This window comes from Eubalaena glacialis, chromosome 3, assembly GCF_028564815.1.
Source record: "Eubalaena glacialis isolate mEubGla1 chromosome 3, mEubGla1.1.hap2.+ XY, whole genome shotgun sequence".
Taxonomy (NCBI): Eukaryota; Metazoa; Chordata; class Mammalia; order Artiodactyla; family Balaenidae; genus Eubalaena; species Eubalaena glacialis.
In genome coordinates, this window is record NC_083718.1 from 182,498,031 (window position 1) to 182,525,937 (window position 27,907).

The following is a 27,907-nucleotide window of genomic DNA, read 5'->3' on the forward strand; positions in this document are numbered from 1 at the left end:
AAATAGATAAATGGGACTTTAACAAAATTAAAAGCTTTGTGCTTCAAAGGACAAAAAAGTGAAAGTACAATTCACATAATGTGAGAAAAATTTTGCAAATTACATATCTGAAAAGAGACTTGCATCTAGAATATACAAAGAGTTCTTACCATTCAATAATAAAAAGACAAATGACACAATTTATAAATGGACAATGAACCTGAATAGACATTTTTCCAAAGAATATACACAAATAGCCAGTAAGCACATGAAAAGATGCCCAGCATCATTAGCCATCAGGGAAATGCAAATCAAAACCACAATGAGATACCACTTTATACCCACACCCACTAGAATGACTAGAATAAAAAAAAAAAAAGACATAGTAAGTGTTGGTGAGGATGTGGAAAAATTGGAACCCTCATACATTGCTGGTGGGAATGTAAAATGATGCAGCCACTTCAGAAAACAGTATGGCAATTACTCAGGGGACTAAACACAGGGTTACCATATAACCCAGCAATTCCATTCCTAGGTATACACCCAAGAGAAATGAAAATATATCTTCACACAAAAATTTGTACACAAACATTCATAACAGCATTATTCATAATCCAAAAAAGTGGAAACAACCCAAATGTTTATCAACTGACGAATGGATGTACAAAATGGGGAATTCCCTGGTGGCCTAGTGGTTAGGATTCCGGGCTTTCGCTGCCATGGCTCAGGTTTAATCCCTGGTTGGGGAACTGAGACCCCACCAGGTGCATGGTGCGGCCAAAAAAAAAAAAAAAAAAATGTAGTATATTGGCCATAAAAAGAATGAAGGGCTGATACAAGCTACAACACAGATGAACCTTGAAAACATCTGCTAAGTGAAAGCCAGTCACCAAGGACCACATATTGTATGATTCCATTTAAATGAAATGTCCAGAATAGGCAAGTCTATAGGGACAGAAAGATTAGTATTTGCCTACAGCTAGGGGTGGGGTGGGAGGACTGAGGTGATGGCTAAGGGGTATGGGGCTTCTTTTGGGGGTGATGAAAATATTCTAAAATTGGAGTGAGGATTGTCCAATTCTGTGAATATAATAAAAGCCATTGAATTGTACACTTTAAGTGGATGAGTGGTACAATACGTGAATTAAATCTCAATGAAGTTGTGAGGAAGAAAGTGCCCTGAAAGGGGGACAGAGTCTCTATTGGCCACCCACCCACCTCAGTTCTATCCTCAGATCCCATGCCTTTCTGCTAGGGTTGGGGCTTCCCCTTCTCATCTAGATTCTCACAGAGGTTGTAAGCTCCAGATGGGGATGGAGAGGGGGCTGGATCCCCTCTGGAGCCTCTGCCCCCTTAAAACTCCAGCCTGTGGAATACTGGGGCCTGAGAATTCTGAGGTTGAGACTGTGCTTTCTGAGGTGGAGACAATGGGGGGCGTGTTTGAGGGGTCTGGGAGGGGGGCAGATTTCCCCCAGATGGGTCATCTACCCCTGGGGCAGGAAGGCTCAGAGGAAAGGGGAAGGTTTAGGGAGCCCTAATGGGAGAGAAGGGAGGAACTACAAGGAAAGAGAGAGGGGCTCGGTCACAGCGCTGATCTCTCTGTGCCAGGTGAGAGCCTAGGTCCTTTGGGAGGCTGGAGCTGCACCTGGAGTGGGGGTCACCTGGGAGCGGAAGCTTGTTTGCATTGTGGGGATACAGGCCCAGAGGGTAGGACTGGAGGGTAGGCAAGGTTGGGAGGAAAGGAGAAGGGAGAGGGGATTCGGGTCAGCAGCTGTTAAGGGCACCTCCCCTGTGCCCCTGGTAAACTGTGAGAGCCACCAGACCCCCAGTGCATCCCCAAGGCCTGATGTCACGTGTCTGTTAAACAATTGGTGATTGCATGGGTGAGTGAGGGAATGAATTAAGCTTCTTTGGAGGCAAGATAATATGGTGAGATAAGCAATCTTGGGAGTCACACAGGCCTGGGTTTGAAGCCGCTTCCTCTGCAGATTTGCTGTGTGGTATTGGACAAGACTCTGGGCTACCCTGAGCCTCAGTTTCCGTATCTTTAAAACAGGGCTGAACCCACTGACCTCAAGGACAGAGTGGTTAGAATACCGTTGGCAAACGTGCCCAGCAAATAGAAGGTTTCTCCGTGGATGGTGGCCGGCCTGTCATGATTTAAAGTGGAAGAAGCAACATCAAGATCCTCAAGGTCTCACTGAGGGGGTAGGATTTACCCTTAGAAACCAGTTAACAGTGAAGAGAGGTCCGTGGCGTCTCCGTAGAAAGGGTGTTGATGTTGCCTCAAAGGAATTCAGAGGCCGGAGAGAGGGCTAAGGTGGTTGGAAGCTTGGAGAAGAGGTGGGAGCTTGAAGGATGGGGTGGGAGGTGCTGGAGAAAGAGAGAGAAGTGGGAAACGAGCAGAGAGGCTGGGGGATCTGCAGGGTTAGGATTGCAGGAGTCTGCCCAGATTAAAACAGAATGTTTGTGTAGGGTATGGCAGTACAGCCAAATAGGAGGTTGGATAGGAGAAGCAAAAGTAGAGACCCTAGGGCTTCCCTGGTGGCTCAGTGGTTGAGAATCCGCCTGCCAATGCAGGGGACACGGGTTCGATCCCTGGTCCGGGAAGATCCCACATGCCGCGGAGCAACTAAGCCCGTGCACCACAACTACTGAGCCTGTGCTCTAGAGCCTGTGAGCCACAACTACTGAGCCCGCGTGCTGCAACTACTGAAGCCCGCGCGCCTAGAGCCCCTGCTCTGCAAAAAGACAAGCAACCACAATGAGAAGCCCGCGCACCGCAACGAAGAGTAGCCCCCGCTCACCGCAACTAGAGAAAGCCTGCGCGCAGCAGCAAAGACCCAACACAGCCAAAAATAAATAAATAAAATAAATAACTTTATATATATGAAAAAAAGTAGAGACCCTAAGAAAGGCTTTAGAAAGGGGTGTGTCCAGGGCGGGGGGTGGGGTGCTTTGGTGAACTACCTATTGCCATTGGCAACTTTAGGGCCCCCAAGACAGACGTTCCCCACTCCTATTCCTTAGCTCCAAGAAGAATGGGATTTTCCTCTATAGCAGCAGTAGCCGTGACACTCTTGGGCTCTCTTTATTTTTGTTTTGTTTTGTTTTTGGCTGCGCCGTGCAGCATGCAGGATCTTACTTCCCTGACCAGGGACTGAACCCGCGCCCCCTGCAGTGGAATCGCAGAGTCCTAACCACTGGACTGCCAGGGAATTCCCTCTTGAGCTCTCTTTAAAATTCACCTTAGGATATTAAGGGCTCTGAGAAATCCTGCAGGAAAGAGCCTGTTTCATTTTAACTCAGCACTTTCCAGACACATTTGGCCTCAGAACCCTTTTTTTTGTGGTGTACCTCATGGGACCAATATCCCCAAGAACACCTGTTAGGAAATGCTGCTGTAGGGAAAAGTGTGTGGGTTTTGGGACCCAATAGGCCATGGTTTGATTCCTGCTCTGTGACCTATTTGGTGTTGGACCTCGGGCAAGTCACTTTGTTTCCCAGAGCCTCCTTTTCCCCAGAGTCATTGTGAGAATTGGGGAAAATATGTGGCTAAAGCATGTGGCTAGCTCTCTGGTCTTACTGCATGCCTCTCCTGTGCCAGGCCTGGCCCTACCTCTTCCCCTGAGCCAGGCTCTCTGCATGACAGACTCCACGTGGGCTGCTGAAGAGGCAGTTAGGTAATGGGCTTGGTGGAACTTTGATTGGATTTCTTTTCTGGGAACACAGCATTTGATGCTCCTCACTTGGTACCCTCGTTGGCCCTGGCACAATGGACAACAGAAATGCCCAGATGTACGTGGAGTGTAGGATCAAGGCTCCAGAGGCCCAGCCAAGTCCTGGTCTGAGGACTGCCAGCAACAGGGCTGGTGTTGAGCCCACCATATCAGAAGTCAGCCAGGTAGGGACCTGCATCTCTACTCCCAGCAGCCCCTTTCCTTTCCCCTGCCCAGGTTTCCTTCCCTCCCCAACTGCTTTAATTAAGCCTCTATTACAAGTGGCACAAAACTCAGTTCAAACTGGATCAAGCAGGAATGAGAACACATCAGCCTGCGTAACTGACAAATCTACCTGTAGGCTTCAGGTATGACTGGATCAAGGTGCTAAATGAGTGTCTCTTGGCTCTGCCTTCCTCTGTGGCATTCCCAGGCAGGCTCTCTCTGCAAAATGGCAAGAATTGCCCTGGCCACTCCAGGCTTAAATCTTCCCATCTTACATCCTCTGGCTTAGCATTCCCAACAGGAGGAGAGCCTCTTTGCAATAGTTGAAGAAAGTCTCTGGTATCAGTGTCATTGGCCCAGGTTGTAGTCATATGTTTATCCCTGAACCAGTCACCATGGCAGGGCAGAGTGGCCTGGATCTCTTGGTATAATGGAACCAGAGGTGGTACTCAGCTGGCTCCGCTGAGCCGCATGGGCCGAATGGAGACAGGAATTTTCCCATAAAAGAATGTTGGCTTTGTTACCAAAAGAGATGCTGGCTGGGTGAGCAAAACAAGAATTGCCTACTTACTTCCATGGCCTTTAGCCTCCCCGTCCCTTATATCCTTTATTCCCCTGACAGCTGCTCAAAGCTTCCATCCATGACCCTCCTCATCCCCTAGCCTGCAACCTAAGCTCTCATTGCTCTTCTTGGCCTATTTCCATCAAAAAAAAAAATTTACTTTTAAGTGCCAAGTGGCATGAATTGAAGAGCACAGAGAAGATCTTCCTTTCTGTGTCCCCAGAGCCAAAAATGTCACCATAAAAAAAGTCAACATTCCCTTGGATTAAGTATCACCCTCTCCTTGTAGCCTGTTATAAATCATGGCTTCTCCTAGGCCCCTGGAGAGGGCCTGAAATGGGGGTCTTGGAAGGAGGCTGGGGTAAACATTCAGGGCTTCCTTTACCTGCCCATTTATTTTTCCAATGCACATAGTCATGGGGTCTCAGTGCCACCACTTAACCAGCTGTATGACCTTGGGCATGTCACTGCAGCCCTTTGAGTCTCATGGGCTCATGTGTGTCATGTCGAGGATTAACTGGGTTAAGTCCCTGGAGGCACCTGACACTGGCCCTGCCCCGTGGTAGATGCCTTTAGTGTTGGCTCACAGTGCAATCTTGTTTTATCAACCGATTGAGCCAGGTTGCCTGGAGTTTGCTGACTCAGGCGAGGCTTGGAGCTGCCTCTAAGTCACTGACTCAAGGTCACCCAACTAGGGAGTGATGGGCATCAAAACCCAGCTCCAGAGCCTGAGCTCTGAAGTAGCAGAAATTGTGGAAGCCTCTCTCGGAACTTGTGAGGGTCTTGAAGTCCCCCAGGGCACCCTGTCAAGTTGTCCTCAGTGGCATCCCCTTGGCCCAGGTACTACTCTGGACTCCAGGTTCACGCTGGAGCCATCGGTGCTGACCGAGCCTCTCTCCTCCTGCCCTTTGTCTCCTCCTTGCCTCTCTCCAATGTCTTCCCCAGTTAGGCATGGGATCTCCCTGTCCCTGAGGCCAGGACGATGCCAGAGGGTGGGAGAATCCCTCCAGAATGGGCCAACGCTTGAGCCAGTGCCATGGGCATCTTCGTTCTAGGTTGTGTTTCCAGATGCTGAAGGGATAGACAGTGGGAAGCAGCCCTCATCAGCACCAGGAGGGCCAGAGGACGGGCCCAGACACAGAGAGGCATCAGAGGAGGGGTCTCCGGAGCTCAGCACCCAGGAGCAGGTGCCTCCAGCGGGGCCAAGGTGAGCCGGGGGCTTCCCAGAGAGCAGCTCCAGGAGAGAATCCCCTGTGACTCACCTGGTGGGGGTGGGGAGGAGGGACAGCTTCCAGGCTAAGGTGGATCCACCAAGTCACAGCCCCTGTACTTCTTTCATAGCACGAATCACACTAAATAATTATTCATGTTGACCTTTCGTCTGAGCTCCCCCACTAGACCACAAACTTCTGTGATGTGTCTTGTTCAAGGGGCATTTATGTCTTGTTTAACCTCACATCCCTCATGCCGGGGACTCTGCCTGTAGTCGATGCGCAATAAATACGTATTCACTGAATTCATAGAAGAATGAACAAAAGAGAGGCTGAGAGACACAGAAACACACATTTATGTGGAATTATTGTTATTACTTTCTAAATATTGTATATATCTTTAAGCTTGTCTACAGTGAGAATATATTCTTTTTAAAAAGAGAAAATGGAGAGAGAACCAGAGAGAGGCAAAGTGAAAGACTTGGGAGACTGGTCAGCTTATCATTTAAATTTGATTATAACCAAAAACCTCTAAATAATCTCTCCTACACGATAAGTTAGGGGAACCAATCAAAGCCAGGTGTCAGCACCCTTGAGACAGGCGCTGCGCACCTTGCTGGCGGAAATAGAAACCATTTCCACACATCTGCTTACACAACTTGGCAATTTGTTTAAACTGCTTTAAAACTGTCTTTACCCTCATCTATTTCTAGAAATATCTAGGAAATAAGTGCATATTCAGGCAAAGTTTTATGCACAAAGATTTCCACATTATTTTAAATGCTAAAAAATTGGAAATGCCAGTGTGCACTAAATGCTCACAATAGGGGGATGGTTAAGTAAATTACGATTATCTATAAAATAGAGAATTTTAGGGGACTTCCCTGGCGGTCCAGCGGTTAAGACTCCACGCTTCCACTGCAGGGGGTGCAGGTTCAACGCCTGGTCAGGGAACTAAGATCCCACATGCCACACAGTGTGGCCAAAAAGTAAAAAAAAGAGAGAGAGAGAGAGAATCTTATACTTTCATTAAAAAGCATGCTTATGAAAGATTTTTGGCATGGGAAAAATTGAGATTACACTGTTAATTGAAAAAAGATTGCAAAATTGTATTTGCAATATAACTAGGTAAAATTATGTAATTATTGAAGATGGTATTTAAATTTATCCCCATTAAAAATATGTATGTACATCCTTAGGAAGAAGCCTGCAGGAAATACTCCAGAATATTAAAGTGAGATCAGATAGGTGCAGATTCAAATCCGGACCTGTCAACTTTAGCTTAATGACCCGAGGCTCAAGTCTTCCGACCTCTCTGAATCTCAGTTCTCCCTGATTTTTCTTTTTTTTTCTAAAAAGCAATAAGTAATAATAAAAATATTAAATCCTAACTCTCTTAAACATTGACATCAAAGTGTCTGTGATTGGGGGAATTCACGTTAGTCCTTTATTCTTTCTCCTAGGCATTAAGTATGCACCTATGGTGTGCCGAGCCCTGTGCGGGTGCTCTGGGAACTATGAAGAAATATAAGAATGTAAAACTCTGCCCCAGTTTGGGAGCTGAGGTGTCCCTTTGTCTGTTCTCCCCAGGATGAAGCAGTCATCTTTGGCCCCCCAGGAAGGGCCTGGAGAGCTGCAGGCAGGCCAGGATCAGGCCACGCCAGGAAGTGAGCTGGAGGTGCTGCCCTCCAGGGTCCCTGCAGCACAGGAAAGGCTGCAGCAGCAGAGCTCATGGAAGGAGACCGAGGACCAACAGGGGAGCCAGCAGAACCTAGGGACCGTGGAGGGTCAGTTCCCCGAGAGCCGCCAGGTAATGTCCATGGAGACCTGGGCAGGAGGGTATGGAATGACTGACCCACAGGGGAGGTGAGGGAGCAGGGAATTGTTGGAGGAGACGGGGGGTTCTGTGTAAAATTAAAATCGGGGCATGCTGGGTTTAACAAAGCTCAGACAGCTTTTCACGAAGATGGCGCCGAAGGCAAAGAAGGAAGCCCCTGCCCCTCCCAAAGCCAAAGCCAAAGCAAAGGCTTTGAAGGCCAAGAAAGCTGTGTGGAAAGGCGTCCATAGCCACACACACACAAAAAAGAAGATCCGGACGTCACTCACCTTCCGATGACCCAAAACACTGCGGCTCAGGAGGCAGCCCAAATATCCTCAGAAGAGCCCCCTAGGAGAAACAAGCTTGACCACTGTGCCACCAACAAGTTCCCCTCACCACCGAGTCAGACATGAAGAAAATAGAAGACGACAAGGGACTTCCCTTCCTTGTCGGAGTGGCGGAGTGGTTAAGAATCCGCCTGCCAATGCAGGGGACACGGGTTCGAGCCCTGGTCCCACATGCCTTGGAGCAACTAAGCCTGTGCGCCACAACTACTGAAGCCCACGCGCCTAGAGCCCGAGCTCTGCTACAAGAGAAGCCACTGCAATGAAAAGCCCGTGCACCGCAACAAAGAGTAGCCCCTGCTCACCACAAGTAGAGAAAGCCTGAGCGCAGCAACGAAGACCCAATGCAGCCAAAAATAAATAAATAAAAAGAAAACAAAAGAAAGGAAAATAGAAGACAACAACACACTGGTGTTCATTGCAGATGTCAAGGCCAACAAGCACCAGTTTAAACAGGCTGTGAAAAAGCTCCATGACATTGACGTGGCTGAGGTCCACACCCTGATCAGGCCTGATGGAGAGAAGAAGGCATACGTTTGACTGGCTCCTGACTATGATGCTTTAGATGTTGCCAACAAAATTGGGATCATCTATACTGAGTCCAGCTGGCCAATTCTCAATATAAAAGTTTTCGCTATAGGACTTCCCAGGTGACGCAGTGGTTAAGAATCTGCCCGCCAATGCAGGGGACACGGGTTCGAGCCCTGGTCCAGGAAGATCCCACATGCCGCGGAGAAACTAAGCCCGTGCACCACAACTACTGAGCCTGCGCTCTAGAGCCCGCGAGCCACAACTGCTGAGCCCGTGAGCCGCAACTACTGAAGCCCGTGAGCCTAGAGCCCGTGCTGCACAACAAGAGAAGCCACCGCAATGAGAGGCCCGCGCGCTGCAACGAAGAGTAGCCCCCGCTCACTGCAACTAGAGAAAGCCCGTGCGTAGCAACGAAGACCCAACGCAGTCAAAAATAAATTTAAAAAAAAAAAATTTTTTTTTCACTATAAAACAACAACAAAAACAAAGCTCAATTTTTCTTTTTTTTTTTAATGCTAGGATATTCTAGCATTTGTTTCTTAGCTGCTGAGCACTATGGGACCCTGCAAGACGTGGTTAGGGTATGGTGCCTTTTCCAAACTTATTTGACTGTAAAATATCTTTTAATTTATTTTTATTTTAAGATTTAAGTTTTTTTTTTAAAAAAAAAACAGCTTCAGTGAGGTATAATTGACATACACTTGCACACACTTCAAGTGTACAATTTGATGTTTTGGACACGTGTATACCCACGAAACCGTCACCACAATCAAGAAAACAAACACATCTGTCACCCCCCCAAAATTTTCTGTGCCCCTTTGTCATCTCTCTTCCCATTCACCCCCAGCCTCAGGCAACCACTGATCTGCATTCTGTCACTATAAATTTGTTTGTATTTCCCAAAATTTTCCATAAATAGAAGCATACAGTATCCACTCTTTTAGTCTGGCTTCTTTAAATTATCATGATTATTTTGAGAGTCAGCTATGTTATTGTGTGGATGAATGCTTTATTCTTCTTATTGCTGAGTAATATTCCATTGTATGGATATGTCACAATTTCTTGTCCTACTGTATAGCACAGGGAACTATATTCAATATCTTGTGATAAACCATATAGGAAAAGAATATGAAAAGGAATGTTTATATATGTATAACTAAATCACTTTGCTGTACAGTGGAATAAACAAAAACCAGTTTCTTCATTCTTTCATCTATTGATGGACGTTTGGTTTGTTTCAACTTTTTGACTACTACAAATAAGACTTATAGAAACATTCATGTCTATATGTACATGTACTTTCATTTCTCTTGGGCAAATAAATGCCTAGGAGTAGAATGGACCATATGGTATTTGTATGTTTAACTTATTAAGAAACTGCCAAACTTTTCTCCAAGGTGGTTGTACCATTTTACATTCCCACCAGCAATGTATGAGAATTCCACTTGTTCCACATCCTCCCCGAAACTTGGTATGGTCAGTTTTTAATTCTAAGCATTCTAATAGGTGTATAGTTGAATCGCACTGTGGTCTTTATTTTCATTTTCCTAATGACTAATCATGTCAAGCATCTTTTCATGTGATATGGGCCATTTGTATATCTTTGGAGAAATGTCTATTCAAATACTTTGCCCATAATTTTAATTGAATTAGTCAATTTATTGTTGAGTTGTAAGAGCGCTTTATATATCCTGGATACGAGACTGTTATCAGATCTATGATTTACAAATTTTTTCTTCCATTCTATGGATTGTCATTTCACTTTCTGACCTTTTTTTACAAAACTGGGTTTTTTTTTATTCTTGAGTTTTGAGAGTTCTTATATATTCTGAATACAAGTCCTTTATCATATATGTTAATTTGTAAATGTTTTCTCCCAGTCTGGGAGCTGTCTTTTCCATTCTCTTAACAGTGACTTTCTTTTTTTTAATAAATTTATTTATTTATTTATTTATTTTTGGCTGCGTTGGGTCTTCGTTGCTGCGCACGGGCTTTCTCTAGTTGCAGTGAGTGGGGGCTACTCTTCGTTGCGGTGCACGGGCTTCTTAGTGCAGTGGCTTCTCTTGTTGTGGAGCACAGGCTCTAGGTGCACGGGCTTCAGTAGTTGTGGCACACGGGCGTCAGTAGTTGTGGCTTGTGGGCTCTAGAGCGCAGGCTCAGTAGTTGTGGCGCATGGGCTTAGTTGCTCCGCGGCATGTGGGATCTTCCCAGGTCTAGGGCTAGAACCCGTGTCCCCTGCATTGGCAGGCGGATTCTTAACCACTGCACCACCAGGGAAGTCCTTAACAGTGACTTTCAAAGAACAGAAGTTCTTAATTTTGATGAAGTCTAATTGATCAGCTTTTTCTTTATGGCTGTGCTTTTGGTATTATTTCTTAGAAATCTTTACTCAACCTGAAGTCACATAGGATTTTCTCTGATGTTTTCTTTGAGAAGTTTTATTGTTTTAAGTTTAACATTTAGGTTTATGATCCACCTTGAGTTAATTTTTTGCATATGGTCTGAGTGGTGGGTTGAGGTTCATTTTTTTGCATATGGCTGTCCAACCATCCCGGCACCATTTGTTGAAGACTATCCTTTCTCTGCTGAGTGTGCACCTTTGTCGAAAATCACTTGACCACGTATGTGTGAGTCTATCTCTCTACTTTGTTTCATTCATCTATTTGTCTATCCTTATTCCAACACCACACTGTCTTGATTATAGCAACTTACTAAAGTCTTGAAATCAGTTAGTGTAAAAATCTCCTTTGTAGGGAGTGCCGTGAAGGACTCTTGTTCTTTGAAACATCCCTTGGGAAATCCCATTTAAAGAGGATCATCTCACTTTCTCCAGGCTCCCATTCTACCTGCACAGAGAAGCCTGGATTATGACTTTGGGCAGGCCCTGCCTCCTCTGGGCCTCAATGTCCTCATCCCTCAAAATGAGGGAAAGTGGGCAACCTTCTCGGGGTGCTGGGAGAACTCAGTACGATGATGCTTGCAGTGCTTGCTTGAGTAAGGGTTTGACAGCTGGTCTCTGGGTGAGTGTTGAGGGTCACCTGAGAGCCAGGATGGGGCTCCCCATCTTGATGTCCTTGTCCTTGGCAGGACCCAGAGTGTCAGCCCTTCCCAGGTCACCTGGCCGCCAATGAGTCAGACATAGTGCAGTCAACAGAGCCTTGTTGCACCTTGGACAGGCATGGACAGCAACTGGGGGACAAGCCCCCCAAGGAAGTGGACACCCCACCCATCAGGCCACAGGGGGCTCTGCCAGAGCCTGGCTCAGGGGAACATGAGGACAGTTCCCAGGAAGCAATGTCCCTAATGCCCACGGCAACTCTGGAGGAAAAGACGGCCCACTCTTCCCCACTATCTATGCCAAGACCTAACACACCCAAAGAAAGGTAAGGCATCCTCTGATGGCCCCCCACCCCACTCCCTGACCCCAGCAAGACTGCTCTTCTGCTAAGCTACCGGGGAGGTGAATTCTAGTCCTGCCAGCTCCTGATATGATGTAGAACTTGGTCAAGTCATGCCCCGCTGGGCCTCCATTTCCCCATCTGTATAGTAGCTCTAATACCAGAATTCTTTGTTCCATGGGCCTATTCTTCAAGAGCCACGTCCCCACAGGGGATGTGAGGGTATGAGGAGCCCGTCTGGGATTAGAAGGCCAGGGGAACTAAGCTGGGGTGGTGGACCTGAGTGTCCTGGGGGCTGAGAGAAGGAGTGTGCAAGGGGCAAGCCTTGAGCCGAGCCCCTCCCTCACCTGGGAGTTCCTCCCTTGTTTAGGGACAAGGCTGTGGAGATCCAGGCAGCACTGGGGCCTGTTCCTCCACCTGTAAGTAGAGCCACAGCGGGGATGGGGACAGGGTGGGGTGGGGGTCAGGAGGATGAAGGGGGCAGAGGCAGAAATGGGACAGTATTTGGAGTCAAACTGGGGAAGGTGTGAGCGTGTGCCTGTGTGTTTGCATGAGTGTGCACATGTATGTGCATGCGTGTATGTGTGTGTTTGCACATGTGCATGTGTGTACCCATGTGTGTGCATCTTGGGTGGGGGTCAAGGATGCTCTTACACTCTGGAGTCCTTGGATTCACCCCAGGACATGGCTTTTTCCACATCAGCACGGATTTCTTCCACCCATTTGCTCTCAGTCACAGCACACAACCCAAAGCTTCCCTGAACACCTGGGAGGCTCCCATCCCCCTCCCAGCCACTTCCTGGTTCTTTGATTTGACTGGGCAACCGGTGAATATACAGTCATCATCTGCCTGGTGGAAAGGTAGGTTGGAAAAAGAGGAATCAAAAGAGCCTTTAGGGAGTATAATCTACAAAAATATTGAACCACTATGTTGTACACTTGAAACTAATATAATATTGTTAATCAACTATACTTCAATTTAAAAAAAGAGGCTTTAGGTTTGGGGCCTGAGCAACAAGTGGTGTCATTAACCAAGGTGGTGACACCGGGGAAGGAGCAGACAGGAAGAACCTAAGGTTCTGCTTTGGTCATGTTCTAGACACCCAAAAAGAAATGCCAGGAGGACGTCTGGAGTTAGGAAGGACAGAGAAGTCAGGATGGGAGATGTAAACGTGAAAAAAATGGGGATAACATCCAGGAGAGTGAATATAGAGCAGGAAGGCATCTGAGGACAAATCACTGGGTCTCTACCACATTTAGAAATGGAGGGACTTCCCTGGTGGCGCAGTGGTTAAGAATCTGCCTGCCAATGCAGGGGACACGGGTTCAAGCCCTGGTCGGGGAAGATCCCACATGCTGTGGAGCAACTATGCCCGTGTGCCACAACTACTGAGCTTGTGCTCTAGAGCCCGCGAGCCACAACTACTGAAGCCCCTGCGCCACAACTACTGAAGCCCCTGCGCCTAGAGCCTGTGCTCCGCAATAAGAGAAGCCACCGCAATGAGAAGGCTGCGCATGGCAACGAAGAGTAGCCCCCGCTCGCCGCAACTAGACAAAGCCTACATGCAGCAACGAAGACCCAACGCGGCCAAAAATAAATAAATAAATTAATTAATTTAAAAAAAAAAGAAAGAAATGGATCGAGAGCAAGGAATAGCCAGCGAAGGAGGCTGCCGAATACTCAGGGAGGGAGCCAGCCTGTGAGAGAGTGGGAGTCTGGAGAAGAAGGCATTTCCAGAGGGATGGAGTGGTCATCTGGGTCTATCACCGCTCAGTGGTAGGCTCTGAGGAGGGCAGAGATCTGACCACCACCTTGCAAGAGTCTGGTTGGGGTGTGGTGGCAGAAGCCGGACTGGAGATAGGAGGAAAGTGGAGATGGAGTACAGCCAAATCTTTCAAGGAATTTTGCTCTAAAGGAAGAGCAGAGACCTGGGATGGTAGTTGGAAGGCTTTGTACTGTCCGGAGAGTTTTTTCTTTTAAAGAAGGAAGATAATACAGCATGTTTCCATGCTGACAGGAGTAATCTGGCGGAGAGGATAGTGCTGATACTTTAGGAAGAGCAGGTGTGTGGTGAGAGCTACATCTTTGAACGGGAGAAAGGGCTGGGCTGCAGCCTGCGTGGCGTGGCCTGGTTGGAGGTGGGCAGGGGGCAGCTCATCCCTCTAAAGGGACGGATGCAGGAGGTGCTGCATTTGCTGAATGAACGAGTGGGAATTTATCGAGTGCCTACCACAAGCTGGCTGCTGGGTCAATATGGATAAAAGAGGCAGACGAGGTCCTGCCCTCCGGAAACTTACTTCTGGTCAGGCAGGCAAACAACAGGCACGGACAGGGCCATTGCAAATTGTGTTGATTGCAGTGAAGCAAATAAACAAGTGGTGAGACGGGGAGTAACTCACTCAAGACCACAGCTCAGCCAGCCAGGAGGGGGCAGAGCCCAGGTCAGGGGTGGGGGAGGACGTGGGGTGGGAGCCTAGTAGGTTGCAGGAGAGAGGTGGGCATCCCCAGGGGCCGAGAGAGGGAGGGGCAGGGTGAGGATCCGCTGCAGAGTGGGTGGCTGGGAGAAGTTTTGTGGGACAATCTGGCTGGCCGGAGGCCTCCCAAATCCCCTCCCCGGTCCTGTTCCCAGGAGGCGAGGGACATCGGAGAGAGGAGGGAGATGGACCATACCCAGAAGCAGCCTCAGGAGCCTGTGGGGGCCACTGGGGCCCAGAACCTTGGCAACCCCCGGCCGGGCTTCATGAAGTGCTTGTTGGAGGTGGAAGAGGAGGAGGCCACGCGTTGGAGGGTCACCAAGGCCCGCGCGCTGCCAAACCGGAAGTCCCCCAGGACCCTGGCCCCCGTGCCCGTCTCTGCCCCAGTTGGCAACTCAGCCCCAACCTTGCCTCTGACCCTGCCTCAGACCCCTGCCTCGGCTCCTGCCATGGCCCCATGCTGGGCCCGACCGCCAGCCCCTGGGCCACTTCCTGCCCCCATGGGAGCCCCAGCTTCAGTGCCCGTCACGGTCCTGCCGGTCCCTGCATCAGACCTGGGCTGGAGAAGGACAGAACTTTTGCACCACAGCGGGGAGAGGAGCCTGAATTACCCCAAGGCACGGTAGGAGCCATCCCAGAAAGGGTGTCTGGGATCAGGGCCTGGTCCCAGGGCCCCTGGCTACTCTCTTCCAGATTCTTGTCCCTGTCACTGCACCTGTCTGTTCCCTCCCATGTGTCCCCCCTCCATTTCCCCTCACTTCTGTCTCCTCTCTGTCTTTCCCAGCTCTTGATTTTTCATATCTAGGCCCCTTTTTCTTTTTTAAAAAAAAATTTTATTTATTTATTTATGGCTGTGTTGGGCCTTCGTTTCTGCGCGAGGGCTTTCTCCAGTTGCGGCAAGCAGGGGCCACTCTTCATCGCGGTGTGCGGGCCTCTCACTATCGCGGCCTCTCTTGTTGCGGAGCACAGGCTCCAGACGCGCAGGCTCAGTAATTGTGGCTCACGGGCCTAGTTGCTCCGCGGCATGTGGGATCTTCCCGGACCAGGGCTCGAACCTGTGTCCCCTGCATTGGCAGGCAGATTCTCAACCACTGTGCCACCAGGGAAGCCCCTAGGCCCCTTTTTCATTGCCAACCCCCTTTTTCTTTCTAACCCCCTTTAGACTCCCCATACCTCTGCCTTGCTCCTCCTCTGGGTCACTCGTAGACTCTCCTGACCTCTTAAAGCCTCCCCCAGGGTTTCTCCCATGACCCCCTCTGCCCCGGCTCCCCCTCACCCGCCCCTAGCTTTTGGTGCAGGGCCGGGGTGGGTGGCCGGATGTGTGCCCTTTGCCCGGGCTCTGTCCTCTGCAGGCAGGAGCTGGAAGAACACTGCCTCCTGAAGGTGCGTCAGACCTGGGAGGAGAGGTCGGAAGAGCACCTCACACTGAAGCAAGAGGAAGGTGAGGGCAGGCCTGGCCAGGGGAGCCCTTTGCGGGGCAGGCAGAACGCTCAGTCCTTGGGTTTATAAGACCGGGGTGGGAGATGGAGTTGCTGATCATGCTGCTGCCCTGGTACCCACCCCAGCCCTGCACTTGGCTAGTGGGGTAGGAGGTTGACCCAAACTCTCACACACCACTGGGTCGGGGAGCCAGAATCCTGCTGGGTCCTCTCACTTGGGGTCCAGTTCTCTTCCCTGTTCCAGAGCCACCTGTCTGAATGGAGCAAGCCCTGCAAAGCTCTTTCGTTTTTGGAGACGTTTGTGCCTGCCCCAACCCAAGCCCACGCTATTGGTCCTCTGCAGAGGCCACCTGGATGGGACGCAGGGCTCCAGAGCCTCCACCTGTCCTAGACCATCCCTCACCATTTAACAAGACCACTCGCCCTGGACATGTTACTGAACCAAACTGGGGTCTGCTTGCCCACGCGCAGTAAAGTCAATCTACTGACACCGGGTTGTGGTGAAGGAGAGGGCAGCGTTTATTGCAGGCTCCAAGCAAGGAGTCCAGGCAGCCAGCGCTTAAAAGGCCCAAACTCCCTGATGGCTTTCAGGGAAAGGTGTTTAAAGAGAGGGTGAGAGAGAGGGTTGTGGGGTGCGTGATCAGCTCACAGACATTCTTCTGATTGGTTGGTGGTGAGGTAATCGAGAGTTGACATTATCAACCTGGTTCCAACCGGTCTGGGGTCTACGTGCTCGTGGTCAGCATACAGTTAACTTCTTCCACTTGGTAGGGGTTTCAGTATCTGCAAAACAGCTCAAAGGACATGGCTCAGAATATTATCTATAGCCCTTGAGGAGGAACTAAATGTCCTTGACTTTGTTTAATGTCTGAACTATTATTATTTTGTTTAACTTTGTTTAATGTCTGAACTATTATTATTTTGTCTTGTTTGACTGTTTTCCTTTCTTTCTGCATTTTCTCACTTCTCTGATTAAATCCATTCTTTGGAACTTGGGCAAGGCCTAGGAGGCTAAAGTTTTTCTACAAACAAGAAGAGGCAGGCAGAGGACATGGGAGGTGGCGGGGGGTCTGTCCCAGGAAGGCCCCATAGGGTCCTGCTCAGTTACACACAGGTCCCATTTTCCACCGCATCCCACCTCCACCAAAAAATTTAAAAGTTTTGAACATCCACCCTGGGCGAGGCACTGTGCCCTTTGCTCCCCATCGTCCTTGGGGTTGGGCCCCGTGATTCCACTTACCTGCGCTTTGAGGAGTGATTGCCACTTCCTCTGGGCTCTGGAGGTGGCCTAATCAGCCATCCACATCCACTGCCAACCCAGCCACACCTGGCTCTGGCCCTGGATGAGGAGGTGTGTGCCCTCCTTCCACCCTCCGCTCTTCCCCAAAGTCTGGGCCCCAGGAAGGGCCAGAGCGGCCCCTTCTTCTGCCTTCCCTGAATGCGCTCTCTGGCTGCCTAGGACCCCATCCTTGAAGTTCACTCCTTTTAGCATTAAAAGTCTCTAGTCATTTTTGGAGGGGCTTTTCTAGGTCCAGCGCCCACTGCCCCATCTTCTTGAGCTGAGTTCATGGACAATGTGCCACTTTGGCTTAGAGACTCAGCATTCTCCCCAAGACTCAGCCCTGTCTGGTGAGGAAAGAGCTGGCTACCTGCTCTGATGGTCCAAACCACCCTGCATTTGGGATGATCTTACCACCTTTGAGAGCTGTTCAGTTTTCCTTTTTCAGTGTGCCTGCCTGTGGCAGCTCACCACTTAGTCCAACCCTAATCCCAGCCCTACTTCTTCCCCACATTTCAGTTCTGTTCATCAGAGACTTACTGAGTCTACGATGTGCCAAGCAATGAATTAATACAACCTCTCTGGGAGGGTGTACTGTTGTTCTGTCCATCTTACAGATAAGAAAATTGAGGCTCAGAGAAGTATAGTGACTTGCCCATGGCAACTATATTAGCTTGCTCAGGCTGCCATAATGAAGTACCGCAAAATGAGTGGCTTAAAATTTATTTTCTCATAGTTCTGGAGGCTAGAAGTCCAAGATCAGGGTGTTGGTATGTTTGGTTTCTTCTGAGGCCTCTCTCCTTGGCTTGCAGACATCTGCCTTCTCCCTGTATCCTCACATGGTCTTTCCTCTGTGCACACACATCCCTGGTGTCTCTTGTGTGCCCAAGTTTCCTCTTCTCTTAAGGACACCAGTTAGATTGGACTAGGGGTCACCCCAATGGCCTCATTTTAACTTAATCACCTCTTTAAAGGTCCTATCTCCAAACATCATCACATTCTAAGATATGGGGGTGGGGTGGTATTAGGGTTTCAACATATGAGTTTAGGCAGCGGGCACAATTTAGCTCGTAACAGCAACCCAGCTTGTTAGTAAATGGCAGAGCCCGTCTTATCACTAGGTCTGTTGATTCTAACCTGGATTTTGCTGTGGGCTGTGAAACCAGACACCACACATGTTACGACCAGGACACGACTTTTCTATCAATTGGTGCTGTTCTGGGACTTTCTCAGCATTGTTCCTGGTCCTCTGCTCTGGTCCAGACAAATGAAGCTGTCTTAGGGCTATGTCTATCCAGATAAGTAACTGCAGAGCCCCAAAGCCAAGGCACAGACTCAGAGTCAGAAAGATCTATCTGGTCCTCTAACCTCTGAGCCTCAGTTTCCCCATCTTTACAAGGGAATAAGCATTCTACTCTTACCAGGCTGTTGTAAGAATTAAATGAGAACATGGCTATAAAGAGCTTAGCACAGTGCCTGGCACACAGCAGGGGTGCCCTAAAGTGGGCATGTTCTGATGCACGGTGAAGGCGGCTAACTAGCTTAGCTTTTGCCACACCAGCTGAGCCCTTGGTCTGACCTTGTACTAGAGAGTGAAGTGAGTCAATGGGCCCACATCCCTCCACTTTCACTCTTAGTTAAGTTTGTCCCTCCACCCAGCCATGGTGATAGAGAAGGCTGGACAGGGGGTGGTTGGAGCAGATGGGATGAATGGTAGAAACATAACCCCACTGCCCACCCCAGCCTTCCGCAGCTACTTTGAGATCTTCAGTGGTCATGGCGAGGTGGATGCACAGAGCCTGGAGAACATCCTGCTCCTCGTGGGCATCTCCCTGACGCCGGCCCAGGTGGAGGATGCCCTGAGGAGTGCTGATATCGATGGTGAGTTGGGGGGAGGCTTCATCCTGAACCCCAGGCAGGGTCAGGTTCATGGGCAGCATGTGACCTGTGCAGTCACACAGGGCTCTGCGCTTACAGGGTCCTGACTTTGGTTTAATGCTCTACTGTTACAGTCTAGAAATTCTTGATAATTTTTGAAAGAGGGGCCCTATTCTGCATTTTCATTTTGAACTGGGCCCCACAAATGATGTAGCTGGTCCTGACCCCAAAGTTAGGGCTCCCTGAGTACCTACTCAGTGCCAGGTTCTGGGGACCCAGAGATGACCAAGACTTATTTCCTGACCTAAGATGTAGGTGATCTCTGAGATCACTCCTTCCGGAGCTTTACGTGTGCTTCATCGGACATTCCTCCATGACTTGGTCACTCATTTTACCAGCTGTATGACCTTGGACAAATCACTGAAGTTCACCAAGTCTCAGTTTCCCCACCTGTAAAAGGGGGCTTACAGCAATACCCATCTCACTGGGCTGCTAAAATAATTAAATGAGATAATCCAGGCAAAGCATGGAGCACAACACTTTGTGCACAGCATGCATCCGGGAGACATTAACTGCTGGTATTATTCATTCACTAAATATTTATTAACTGCCTACTGTGTGTCCATTCCGGTGCTGGGCACTGGGAATAAAGACATGTGTAAGACCTATGAGACCTGCCCTCGAGGTGCTCACACAGTCAATGACACAGAAGGAAGAGTTACCAAAGGAAGCAGCGCTTAAGGTGGCTTGGAGGAAGGGATCAGGAAGAAAGGCTTCCTGGAGGAGGTGATGCCTGAGCCAAATTGTGAAAGATGAAGCAGGAGTTAGGCAGGGAGAGAGGAAGGAAGAAGGGCATTGCTGGTGGCAGAAATAACCTGGACAAAGGGAATAGGGCACAGGGTGAGAAGCATCACATGTGGTTTGGTTGGCTAGATGCAGGGAACACAGCAGAGCTGTAGGGGGTCTGGGCTCCTGACCTCTGAGTGTCAGCTCTGCTTCCTCCATCACTGCCTGAGCGCGAATCCTCAGACACAAGCTAAGAATTGACCTCAGCTCGGCCCCTACATGACCCCAGGCAACAGCCTACTTTTGTCTATGCCTCAGGCCTCATCTGTGACATGGGGATAAGAGTATTAGGCGCCCCACCCCCCGCCTCCTCCCCTCACCCCCCCCCCCCCGCAAGGGTGGCTTTAAGAACTAAAGACCACTCATTAATTTGTCAAGTAGTTCAGAGAACATCTGCCAAGCACCTCTCTGTCTTAAGCCCTGAAGACACAGTGCAGAACAAAACAGCCAGTTCCTGTCTCCCAGAGCTTCAGTTAAATCCCAGATCTTATGAGTGTGTGGTTCAAGTACTAGGGTTCTATGAGAGTGTCCAACAGGGGGTCTGACCTGCACTGGTCTGACTTCCCTAAGAAAGTGATGGTCAAGGGGGAGCATTAAGTGAAAGAGTTGGAGGGAATTCCTTGGCAGTCCAGTGGTTAGGACTCCGCGTTTTCGACTGTGCGTTTTCACTGCCGGGGCGCGGGTTCAATCCCTGGTTGGGGAACTAAGATCCTGCATGGCCACAACAAACAAACAAAAAACAAGCAAACAAACAAACAAAAAGAGCTGGAGGGTGGTGGAGAGAATTCTAGGAAGAGGAAGCAGCACGCGCAAAGGCCCGCAACAGGGAAGAATGTGGCCCCTGGTGGGAGAGTAGGTTAGCGTTGGGGAGTTTGGAACCAGGTGAGGCTGGAGACAGGTAATGGGCAGGTCTAGCAGGACTTTGAAGGCCGAAGTGGGAAAATTGTAGGTACAAATATGTTCTCATGCAGAGACTAGCACACTGTAATAAGAGTTGCTGACATTTAATGAGCGTGTATTATATGCATGGCCCTATTCTGAGCACGTTGCCTCAATTTCTCTCCCATGAGAAAGGTGTTATGGTCATCCTCACCCTATAGATGAGAAAACTAGGGCTTAGTGGGGTTAAGAGACTTTGCCAAGGTCACAAAGATAGTAAATGGTACACCTATGACATGAACCCAGTCTGCTGCTTCCAGGAACTTCTGGGAGCTTCTAACCCAGGAGATTTTAATTTTCACCTTCTACTTTCCTGTGTGCACCACGCTCTCTGCATTGAATATGCGTTACTTTTATAATCAAACCCAATGAGTAAATGCTAATAACCGTGCCTGGGTCGCAATGCCCGAGCCTGCTCTGAAAGGCCCCTGGCCACCCTGTATTCTTCTGGCCTCCACAGGAGACGGCCACGTGAACTTCAAAGACTTCTTGGCCGTGATGACAGACACCAAGCGCTTCTTCTGCTCTGTGGGTGAGCAGGGGTGAGCCCAGGGCACTCAGAGCTGGGGGGAGGGGCCAGGTGGCTGCTGGGGCCGTTAGGCATCCAGGGCTGTTAAGTGGTAATGGAAGCCACCATCCCACGTCCCCAGAAGAGAAGGCCCTGACGGACATGGCTCCCCCAAACCCCCGCACTCTGCTCTTTGAGATCCTGTCCCTGCTGGTGGAGATGCTGGCCTTACCTGAGGCAGCCTTAGAGGAGATCACCAGGTGAGTAGGACTGGCTGTTGGGAGTGGAGGGTTGCGGACACAGAAATGGCACCTAGCGTTTTGGCAGCTGAGGACTTTCGATAATTAGGACTCTTAGTTGCCAGTGAAACCCACATAAAACTGGCTTACACAACAGGGGAATGTACTGGCTCGCATCACTTCTCAGGGCCTCAGGAATGGCTGGATCTAGGAGACCAGATGATACCATTCAGGCTTTATCTCTCCCGCTCATCTCTGCATTAGCTTCAAGCTCAGCGAGGCTCTTCCCACAGTGGGAAGGATGGCAACCGGCAGCCTCTACTCTACTCATACCCTCCTTGTTTTGCAACCTCAGCAGCAAGAGGAATACCTTCTTGCAGTACTCATACAGCAGTCCCAGAAAGGGAATGTGATAGGGCCTGTCTAGGGCTAGAGAACACGAGGTGGAAGCCTCCCCGTGTTGCCAGAGTGGGCTAGTGGGTGGTTAGTGGTTCACCTAAGGAAGAGACGGCTGTGTACAAAAACAACATGAACATTCGAGGGCTAGAAGCAGAGGGTCAAGGCAGAATGGCCCACCTGGTCTCTCTTGCAGCACACAGAAGCTTGTCCCTATCGCTCAGAAAGTTGGATCATTTTTTCCTGCAACAGACCAGGCTTTTTCGGCAGGGGCCGGAGGAGGGAGAATGACTGCAGGCTGTTCCACTAATACCAACTTAGCAAACCCCAAAGACAAGAGATCTTTCTTCCTCCCGGCATCTATAAATCACTAAACACATATAACTCTGAAGACGACAAATGTATAATTTTAAAAGCAATAAAACAAATTCCCAGCTATCAATTTCTCCAGTTTAAAAATAGATAATTCCAGTAATCTTGAAGCCCTTGTGTGCCCTACCCCAATCACAAAGTACTTTCTCCCTAACAAGAACCAACCCTTATTCCTTTGCTTTTTGTTTTAAAATTTCACTGCTTATTTCTTCCCTTATCGTTTATTGAAAATTTCATACATATGGCAAAGTTAAAAGAACTTTACAGTGAACATTGATATACCCACCACCTAGATTCTACTGTTGCCATTTTACCATACTTCTTTTGCCATGCTTCTATCCCTCTATCTGTTCATCGACCTATATTATTTTTTATTCATTTCAAAGTAAATGATAGTTATTTCCCTCTAAATACTTCAGCATACATGGCATTAGCTAATGATCAATATTTGTATAGAGCTCCCCCCCCCCGCATATTGTGAGGTATAATGTACATTCAGTGAAATGCACAGATCTTAAGTGTATCATTGAATGAGTCTCAACACATGCCCACACCCCAGCAACCTGAACCCCTTTCAAGATATACAGAACTTTACCATCATTCCAGAAAGTGCCCTCATGACCCTTCCCAGTTGGTCCCTGAAGCGCCCCCCCCCCCCCCGCCCAGAGGCAATCACTCTTCTAATGTTTTTTTTCCATTACAGATTGGTTTTGCCTGTCTGACAACTTCATATAAATGGAAACAAACCGTATACGTCATTAGTGTCTAGCTTCTTTCACTCAGCATAATGCTTTTGAGATTCATCCATGTTGCTGTGGGCAGCAACGGTTCACTCCTCCTTATTATTGTATCCCATTGGATGAATATACCACAGTTCATTCATCCATCCTTTCATGGGTAGATTTCTGAGCTGTTTTCAATTTTGGGTTATAATGAGTAAAGCTGCTATTAACATTTTTGTACAAGTCTTTGTGTGGACATATATTTTGTTACTTGGGTAAATACCCAGAAATGGAATTGCTGGGTCATAGGATAGGTGTATTTTACTTACAAGAAACCACCAGACTTTTTTATCTAAGTGATTCTACCATTTTACACTCACATCAACAATGTACGAGAGTTCCAGTTGCTCCACATCTTGTGCAAATCCATAGTCAGTCTTGCTAGTTTCAGTCAGTCTGGTGGATATGCAGTGGCACTTTTTTTTTTAAATAAATTTTATTTACATATTTATTTATTTATTTATTTTGGCTGCGTTGGGTCTTTGTTGCTGCACGCGGGCTTTCTCTAGTTGTGGTGAACGGGAGCTACTCTTCGTTGCAGTGTGCGGGCTTCTCATTGCAGTGGCTTCTCTTGTTGCGAAGCACGGGCTCTAGGCACATGGGCTTCAGTAGCTGTGGCACGTGGCCTCAGTAGTTGTGGCACACAGGCCCTAGAGCACAGGTTCAGTAGTTGTGGCGCATGGGCTTAGTTGCTCCGCGGCATGTGGGATCTTCCCGGACCAGGGCTCGAACCCGTGTCCCCTGAATTGGCAGGCGGATTCTTAACCACTGCGCCACCAGGGAAGCCCTGCAGTGGCACTTTTAAATTTTGACTCACGCTTGTTTATATTCCTGAATACTTTATTGTTTAGCTTTCCATATTTTTTACCTCTATCGGAGTGGACTCATAAGTCCTCTGTTACTTGCTTTTTCTTCTCAGTGTTATGTATTTGTGACTCATCCATGTTCTTATGCATAGCTGTAGATCATTTATCATTTTCACTGCTACATACTATTATCTGGTATGACTACATCACAATATATGTATTTGTTCTGCAGATGGACATTAGGTCTATTTTCAGTTTCCAGCCATGGTAGAAACAGTGTTAATATTCTGTATATGTCTCCAGGATACCTGGGCAAGAGTTTCTCCAGAGCAGCAGTTTTAAAACTTTTTGGTCTAGGAAACAGTCAATATTTTCTATATATGAACTTAAAACTGAGAGATCTAAAAAAATCTATTGATGTATTTAACAAAGATAACCCCATTACATGTTAATGTTAATTTTAAATGAAAAAATAACGATATTTTCCAAAACAAACAAACAAGAAAGTTAATGAGAAGAATGGCATTGCTTTACAATATTGAGAATCTCTTCAGTGTCTGGAACAAAAGAAGTTGGCTGGATTTTCCTATATGCTTCTGCATTCAATCTGTTGCAATCTGTCATTTTGGTTGAAGTATATGAAGAAATCCGGCCTCACACAAATATGTAATTGGAAAAAGTATTTTAATAGCCTTTTCACTTAATATCCCACATATCATGGAGGTATTTTTCTTTGATAGTACACCAAACTTGATGAGCGGTAGTGTCTTAAAAGTTGGTTGCAATATGGAATCTGAAGCCATATCTGTGAACTGTTCGTTGTACTCTTTTTTTAAAAAAATATTTATTTATTTATTTGGTTGCGTGGGGTCTTAGTTGCGGCCAGCAGGCTCCTCAGTTGCAGCTCCAGGGCTCCTTAGTTGTGGCAGGAGAACTCTTAGTTGCAGCATGCTTGTGGGATCTAGTTCCCTGACCAGGGATCGAGCCCAGGTCCCCTACATTGGGAGCACGGAGTCCTATCCACTGCACTGCCAGGGAAGTACCCTTGTACTCTTTTAAATAAAAATCTATTGGTCTGTTTTGTAGTTTAAATAGATCTTTTCCCATGAATGGCTTTTGTAACATGCATTGTTCATTTAGAACATATTGCGTATCTTCTAAATGTTGACACATTTCATTGTAGTTATTCTATATATTATACGTATAATTATTAATATCACCCCTAATGTCAGAAAAGTCTTTATGGAATTCCCTGACGGTCCAGTGGATAGGACTTGGCACTCTCACAGCTGGGGCCCAAGTTGGATCCTTGGTTGAGGAACTAAGATTCCACAAGCCACGTGGCATGGCCAAAAATAAATAAATAAAATAAAGTCATCCTTGCTTTAAAAAAAAAAGTTTTTAAATATTAGAAGTGTTGTGTGAGGCTACAGTTCACTCATTTGACTGTTATAAACTATTCTGTGTATGAACATGCATATGATACATGCTTATTATAATGGATTTTTTTAAATTTTATTTTTATTTATTATTTATATTATTTTGGCTGCACTGGGTCTTCATTGTGGCACGTGGGCACTCAGGCTCTTCGTGGTGGTGCGCGGGCTCTCTAGTTGCAGTGTGTGGGCTCTAGAGCACTTGGGCTTAGTTGCAGTATGTGGGGATCTGAGTTCCCTGACCAGGGATCGAACCTGGGACCCCTGCATGGGGAGCTCAGAGTCTTAACCACTGGACCACCAGGGAAGTCCCATGATAATGGATTTGTTTTCCCAAATTCTAATTTTTTACTTGAAAGCTTTAATTTTGTCATAGGTAACAAATGCTGTCAGTTGTTTTCCTTGAAAGGATAGGCTAACTTCATCCATTTTCGAGAAAATATCCGCCAAAATACGCAAGGCTGCATAACCATAGTTTGTCCTTTTTTCAAGTAAAAAATGACATTTAGTGTGTAGGGGAGGTAAAATTTTCCTTTACCCTCTTAGAGCTTCCAGCTGGGACTTATGTAAGACAGACTAACAGGAGAAAAGCATACAAGTTTAACTTACACGCACATGGGAGCCCTGACAAGAATAATGAAGACCCAAAGAACTGACGAGGCCAAGGGGCTTGCATACAAGGTTGAAAAAAGAGTAGCAACTGTAGAAAAGTAACTAAAATATATGGGCAGGGGCTTCCCTGGTGACACAGTGGTTAAGATTCCGCCTGCCAATGCAGGGGACATGGGTTCGAGCCCTGGTCCAGGAAGATCCCACATGCCGCGTAGCAACTAAGCCCGTGTGCCACAACTACTGAGCCTGTGCTCTAGAGCCCACGAGCCACAACTACTGATCCTGTGTGCCACAACTACTGAAGCCCGCACGCCCAGGGCCTGTGCTGTGCAACAAGAGAAGCCACCGCAATAAGAAGCCCGCGCACCGCAACGAGGCATAGCCCCCGCTCACTGCAACTAGAGAAAGCCCGCACGCAGCAACGAAGATCCAGCGCAGCCAAAAGAAAAAAAAAAGAAAAAAAAATATATATGCAGAATGAGGAAGATAAGAGTTATTTTAACCATGTCTGTTTGTAGAGTTCTCTTGGCCTGGACTCTTTTTTTTTTTTTCTTTGGCCGCACCACACGTATACACTGGCCCTCAGCAGTGAAAGCGCGGAGTCCTAACCACTGGACCGCCGCGAAATTCCCTCTTCCTCTCTTGTGATAAGAATGTTTCTTCCTCCTGGTTCAGGGAGGGCAGCTTTCACCTGGGAATTTTGTCTCCTGCTTTTAGAAAGAAAAAGTCAGTGGACCCTTCTTGCATCTACTGTTTTTCAAGTGCCTTTAACTCAAAATAATCAACATGCCGAAGTGGCACATATTGGGGTGGCATGTCCTAAACGCCTTCATTTCCTCCATCTGGCACTTCCCTAGAAGTTTCATCTATTAAAAGCTGAGTTGGTGGCCGTGGAGAAAAAGTCGGGTTAGAAGTTGCAAAGAGATCTGTGAAAGGGGGAGGAAAACATAGATCGGAACAAGCAGAAAAGAACAAATCTAAGCACGTGATCCTGTATTTCCCTGGCTCCACCTCTTAGTCCTGAGAACAGGTCAGTTCAGTGACAGTCGGAGCTCATTTTAGGAGGCGATGGTATAGGTGGGAGTAGGGCACCCACCTAACTTAGGCCTTTATATGGTGAGCTGCTAGCAAGCATTTAATGAGGGGCATTTCTTTGGAAACAAAAGAGAAACAGAGGTTAATGGTTAGAATAAATTGTAAACTCAGTTTTTGATGCCAGAGGGCAGTTAATTGTGAGATGCTTACATGTCAGGCTCAAAGCATCTTTAGATGGTGGAGTGAGGGACTTCCCTGGCGGTCCAGTGGTTGAAACTCTGCGCTTCCACTGCAGGGGACACGTGTTCAATCCCTGGTTGGGGAACTCGGATCCTGCATGCCGCACAGTGGCCAAAAAAAGATGGTGGAGTGAGGCTATCTGGTGGCTCTCTGATGAATTTTCTGGCTTGCAGTTTGAATGTCTTTGGTGACGGCATTGGGTGTTCCAGTGAACTAACAGCAGCAGGCATACAGGGTTGTTATACATGATCTGTTGCAGTGATTTTTTCTTTTTGAAGTTTATATTAAGTCGCTTTAGCTTGCAGGGCATTGGGAAAAGGACAGTTCTAGTTTTCCATGATGCCAGGTCAGGAGGGTGGAGGGAAACTAGAAATGTTGATTACTAGAAATGTTGATTACTAGAAACGTTGATTCACTTTGTGAATACACAAAGTGGCAGGAGCCAGTTTATAAAGAGGACAAAAAGCTCAAAGTAAGTGAACTGTTCAACAACCTACAAAGGTGTGTTATAGTTTTTATTGAAACAGAGAATTTTTCTCTCCACAATCAGTTCCATTTTTATCAGATAATCAAAGTAAGACTAATTTGTTTGTAAAAGTTTTTTTGTTATTGAAGTGTAGTTGATTTACAATGTTGTGTTAGTTTCAAGTGTACAGCAAAGTGATTCAGATCTATATACATACTAATATATATATTAGTGTGTGTATATATATTAGTGTGTGTGTGTATATATATATATATATATATTAGTTTCTTTGTGGACAAATCAGTAAAGTATCAGAAATCACAAAGAGTTCCCTGGTGGCCTAGTGGTTAGGATTTGGCACTTTCACTGTG

The 27,907-nt window shown here is 47.6% G+C and overlaps 1 protein-coding gene across 1 annotated transcript in view; it reads left to right on the plus strand.

Annotated features, from left to right (window-relative positions):
* Positions 1-3,754: 3,754 nt before the first annotated feature.
* SPATA21 (spermatogenesis associated 21) overlaps positions 3,755-27,907 on the plus strand; it is a 32,941-nt gene continuing 8,788 nt past the window's right edge. The window contains exons 1-10 of the mRNA XM_061184085.1: positions 3,755-3,883; positions 5,541-5,692; positions 7,287-7,506; positions 11,478-11,773; positions 12,159-12,207; positions 14,419-14,885; positions 15,616-15,704; positions 18,725-18,862; positions 21,105-21,176; positions 21,295-21,412. Coding sequence (XP_061040068.1) covers positions 3,755-3,883; positions 5,541-5,692; positions 7,287-7,506; positions 11,478-11,773; positions 12,159-12,207; positions 14,419-14,885; positions 15,616-15,704; positions 18,725-18,862; positions 21,105-21,176; positions 21,295-21,412 — 1,730 coding nt within the window. The remainder of the gene's footprint in view (positions 3,884-5,540; positions 5,693-7,286; positions 7,507-11,477; positions 11,774-12,158; positions 12,208-14,418; positions 14,886-15,615; positions 15,705-18,724; positions 18,863-21,104; positions 21,177-21,294; positions 21,413-27,907) is intronic.